Genomic DNA, 5397 nt, shown 5'->3' on the forward strand with positions numbered 1-5397 from the left:
TATGAAAAAATGAAATGTACAATTTTTTTGTGTAAATGTGTATATTACATATGTACTGTATGCACAGCAACAACCAAAACAAGTTTTCTGTACTACGCAGGGCTTCTTTTCGAACAGAATGTGCTCATTGCTCAACAGGTCAGTGGAGTAAGTTTTTGAGGATTAGGTTTTCTCTCACATGGTTTAAAATAATAAGCGTTGTCTTCAGAACATATGTATATATATATAACAAGTTAACATATACATAAAACAAGTCTGTGTCTGTCGTCTGCCTATGGTACATGGCACTGTCCTTACAGTACTGTGTGTGAATTTCCATACTCCCAGTAGTTTTCCTGGCTTGGAGCAATGGCGTATGTGCGTGTTGGTCTGTGACATCATTGGCCGGCTGACTGTTGTGCTTGGAGCGCTCCTGTTCAATAAAGCCACGGGAGGAAGAGGGAAGGGCGATGAGCTCGCAGCCACACTGAACTCAACTCTAGAGCAGACGGGACTCACACAGACTTTCTCTCCGCTGGAACTGAACCTAGACAGGCAACATGTGTAAGGGATTAGCAGCTTTGCCGGCAACATGCTTGAAAAGGTATGGAGAATATTTTTCTTTAATTGTCTGAAGTTGTAAAAGTAACATTAAACAAATACATACATTTAATGTACAATATGAAATACAGTGTCAAGCACAGATTATTATAATATGAATTATTATTGGAAATTATTTATTATTGGCCGCTTGATATTATAGCTAAATATTTATCATAGCACTATTATAATTAATGGTATCAGTTATTCACCCTGATGTTATATTTTCACAATGGTAATATGCCATTAATTTTTTAAAGCAGCTCTTCACTAGTATAAAACATATAATTTAGGTCAAAATGTGTGACACGTATTTTGACACGTAAATGCATAACTGATACTGGACATTGTACACTTGTTTAATAATCATAATGGAGACACAGCGATGGTAGGTGTTGTAACGTGCTAATGTGCCTTCTCTATCTCAGTGCCAAAGACATGAAACACTGGATTGGAAACCGGTTACAAAAGCCAGACAAGGGTGGCCTCAATACCAAGAACAGGGCACAGACAATGGCCCCCGAAGCAAAGAGGTGAACGCACTGCGGAAATAAAAATAACCTGCGTTATATGTTTCTACTTTAAACCCAACACATTCTGCTTGCGCTCCCTTTGGGAAATGAGATTATACTTAATTAAATACTGGGTCAATCATCAAATTATGAGAAGGGTTGAACTGCCTGTTCTCATCACCATACATTCTTATGCTCTTATGTCTTATTTTTTCAGATGCATGTACAATCTCCTATTTCAATTCCCAGTGTTTGAATGCACCATACATGTACACAAATGAATATTTGTTCGATTTGTTCTCTAAATAATGTATGAATAATGTTTTGTGTTGACAGTGCTGACATGGTCGAGATCTATAAGTGGGGTGAATCTCTGGACATGCTGATTAATGATGAAGGTGGGTACATATAGGAATGACCAACTAAGGTGGCTATTATCACTGTTTATTTACTTTGTTAGGTACCTTTATTCATAGAACACCCTGTACCTAGTCAGGTAGAAAAAAAGTCCTTGTTATCCTCTGGATGCTGTTTAATTCAGTACTTTTACATTCAGTACCCATCTAGTTGACCTACCAAGGGTATTGCACATGCACACATCACATGCACGGCATTGTTCTCGTGTTTTGCAGTATGGTCATAAATTCATGCTACCTGGTTTTTGGACAGCTTTTGAATCTTTGAATCTTGAATCTTTTCCGTTATTAGTGTGATTTAATTTTTTTAGTGTTAATTCAACCTTACTTCAAGCATATTATATGAAACCAGCATTGTTATCAGTTATTGTTATCCATATATTGGCCTTATTCATGTATACCTATTTCAAGCAATAGGGCAGCACAATCTTGCTGTTTTTTGCACTTTATGGAGGTAATTTGTTTGAATTGATATTTACGATAAAACAACCAATGGTAGGATATCCTGATAGGCTAATTACATCACAACATGCTGCTTATTGTTCCAGGGGAAATGTGTCACTATTTATAATATTTGTATAGAACATCAATGGTAGTTTTCTGTTGGCAGCGTTGTACTTACCTTGTGGTCAAGAGAGTTGCAATTACAGGAAAGGAATATATTTGGCTAGGAAGTCGCTGGGAAACCAAAATGTTTTTGAGACTGTTGTCAGATGAATTAATAATAATAATGTAATTAGCTAAGAAGCATTTTTTGTAAAGCGCCAAGGCCTACTGACTTATTTGGCTACTAAAGTTGCACAGTTTACTTGTGGTAGCATTTCAGATAGGGTAGCAAAGACGAGTAGACATGACGGGTAGGCTATGGTAGGACATTTTGACAGAAGACCAGAAAATATGTTGTAAGCCGCCCAGCTATAGCATTAGCCGCTAAGGGGACATGTATCCACCACCCAGGGGATGTATATTAGCCACCATAGTGATTAGTGCCTTGGTTTTCTCTTTTCTCTATTTTGCTACAAGCGGGGCCACTCTAAGCTATAAAGCTACCATTTGTTCAACTCAGTGGTATTTTAGCTTCCAAAAAATAGGCCAATGATCCCACTTACTTACCAGTTAATTATGTAGTACAGCATCTTCACCTTTGCCTTGTGGGAACACCAGAAGCTGACTACACATAGAGTAGACATGGCAAAATATTAACAAGAACACTCAGTCTTGTTTCACCTCATCCACCATAATTAATAAAATAACAGACAAGCTAAAATACATTGAAATGTAATTCAATCAGTGCACTGATTTCACAATTTCACAAGTGAATTTAACATTTTCACATGTAAATGCAAACTAAAAAATAGGTCACATTCAGTCATTTGCATCTTCACATTTTCACGTCATTTACTCTTTAAAACGTGAACCAAAATGTTCACATGTGAAAACAATCATGTGACTTAAAATAGCGCATAGGTTACATGTTTCTGCTGTCATGTTATAAGTGGGATTAACTTAAAAGTTTTTATGTGTACTCTTCATATGTTGTGTTTTTAGAACACACGTGATTTTAGAAGACATGCCCCCATACTTCAGTGCAATATGCAGCAATAATTTTCTCAAGGAAAGATCGCTGTGACTTTTTAAATAAAAACATTTTATTAAACATCATTAAATAAAATTCAATTAAAGTAAAACTTTTTTTTAAATTAAAAATAAACTATTTTTAAGATGCAAATTTTGTACACTCAGTTAAGACCTGACCTCAGTGCCTCTGCTGTCCTTAGCGACTGAGTCCCTTTGGAGACTTGTCTTGTGACGCTCATGATAAATCTCAAAGGGGACCGGACGTGCGGGACGTGTCCACATGCATCACTGGGTGGCCCAGGAGCACCCCTTCCCCCAATCCCAAAGCCCAGATTTGATCTGGCAGCTGCTCGAGCGTCATCCATGTGGGGATGCTGTTTGAGTGCAATGACCCTCCTTGAAAGTCCAGCAAATTCCACGGCTCCCTGCCACTGTTCCTAGCACTCACTCCCATTCCTGACAACAGAAAATCATGTATAACGCTCTCTCGACCAAAACCCTTCCTTTCCATTTGTCATTCAGCTTTTCTTCACCGGCAGAGGGGCTGGGAATGCAGAGATGATTTATTAAACATCAGATTCAAGCAAAATAACCTCAGTAGAAACATATCAGAGTATTATGACAGTCAAGATGTTTCATTTAGCTAGAGCATATTAATGTAGACATGCGCTCATTTTCTACCAGGGGAGCTAACCTAAGTTTCACCCCTTTCAGCTGGATTGAAGACTTTTTCAAGTTTCTTGAAGTCTGAATTCAGCCAAGAGAACATCGAGTTCTGGATGGAATGTGAGGAGTACAGGAGAATGACTTCCAAGAAAAAGCTGGCCAACAAAGCAAAGGAGATCTACTCTGTGTATGTGGATGCTGAGTCCCCCAAACAGGTATAATATAACAATGACAACAACAACAAATTTAAACTTCTTCATTCACATGTATTTAATCAAGTATATGAAATGTAAATCCTTTGAGGAGCCATTTGATTCAGTCAGATTAAAGCTTTAACTTTGCCTTCCTCATGACACCTTTAGGTAAATCTGGACTCTGCTACAAGGGAGAAGACTGGAAAGAACATGGTGGATGTCAGCCTGTCCTGCTTTGAGGAGGCCCAGAGGATGATCTTCCGGCTGATGGAGAAAGACTCCTACAGACGCTTCCTCAAATCAAGGCTGTTCCTGGACCTTGTCCAAGACTCCCATTGCATCATGGCAGAGAGCACCAAGCAAAGCATCTCCATCTTGCTCACTGCGTAGACGCCCTCTGTATCCCCACGGGCCACCAACCACCAATGCCGCAGACATAGGGTCACTACACCGTCAGGCAACTTAATAAAGGGCATGCCAATTAATGAGACCAGTCTGGATGAGGAGTTCATTAATCGCAGTGACAGGGAATCCCATGACAGACAATGGGAGGATCTGAACTTTGCAGAGGGGTTGCGGTTTGAGGGAAATTCCTACACCGTTGCCGGAGTGACCAGTAATTTTCTGTGAGGGCTTCACCACACAGATCTGCTATTGAGAGTGTTTTTACACAACTTCAACTTGCATTTAATGAATGGACAGGGACTGTTCTGTTCCTGTACCTTACCATTTTGGTCCCAAACAAAGGGCTCAAAGTACTCAGAATTTCAACTTTCAAAGGAACCATCTGCACAAAAGAGGTTCAGAATCTAACTTGCATAAAACTAAACAAGCAGTTGGAAATTGATGTTTAGTTGTATTTGTCATGTGTTTGTGTTTCTAAGAGGACAGCTTGGACAGCTTAGTTTACTTTGTATTGTTCCCTGTGTGCTTACAAGCCACAGCTCAGGTACCAGATTGTATAGCATCAATGATGGGTATAATCAGTAGCAGTTTTTACATGTGTAATGTTTTACATGGTTACCTTTTACATGCATGTTTGGTTGTGCACCTCAAAACAATACTCAATTATCTTTTGCACTCCTCTATTTCTGTGATTCTAACAATGAAACAATGTAATTATGACATACTGTACTTTCTTTGAATTATGTGCACATGGCACTTTCGTGGTCCACGCCATTGACAATGCTTCTTATTTAAAGTAGGCTTATCTGTATAGCATTTTAGGCAGTATGACATGTATGCTGTATGTTACAAATTTATCAAGGTTTCTTTCTTCACATGAAAGAGATTATGACAGTTGTTCTTTCTCTCTTAACTGTGTTGGCTGTAAGTTGTGATACTAAACTGATATATTGTAAATACACTTGGTGACCTTGGTAAGAGACCCTAGAATGTGGAGCGCAGGTGCTATGGGCCATCTCCCATTAAAAATAAACTATCTAGAAACGA

At 38.8% G+C, this 5397-nt stretch overlaps 1 protein-coding gene across 1 annotated transcript; it reads left to right on the plus strand.

Annotated features, from left to right (window-relative positions):
* Positions 1-406: 406 nt before the first annotated feature.
* On the plus strand, positions 407-5397 carry LOC118230024 (regulator of G-protein signaling 4-like). Its single transcript, XM_035422699.1, has 5 exons — positions 407-583; positions 1008-1112; positions 1428-1489; positions 3800-3966; positions 4114-5397. Exons 1-5 carry the CDS (start codon positions 540-542, stop codon positions 4333-4335), a joined length of 600 nt encoding a protein of 199 aa, XP_035278590.1. The 5' UTR covers positions 407-539; the 3' UTR covers positions 4336-5397.

Source organism: Anguilla anguilla, chromosome 6 (genome assembly GCF_013347855.1).
Source record: "Anguilla anguilla isolate fAngAng1 chromosome 6, fAngAng1.pri, whole genome shotgun sequence".
Classification (NCBI taxonomy): Eukaryota; Metazoa; Chordata; class Actinopteri; order Anguilliformes; family Anguillidae; genus Anguilla; species Anguilla anguilla.

Coding starts and splice junctions, on each gene's coding strand:
- LOC118230024 (XM_035422699.1), top strand. CDS start 540: ATGTGTAAGGGATTAGCAGCTTTGCCGGCAACATGCTTGAAAAG. Junction 1,113..1,427: donor ATGGCCCCCGAAGCAAAGAG/GTGAACGCACTG, acceptor TTGTGTTGACAG/TGCTGACATGGTCGAGATCT. Junction 1,490..3,799: donor CATGCTGATTAATGATGAAG/GTGGGTACATAT, acceptor CACCCCTTTCAG/CTGGATTGAAGACTTTTTCA.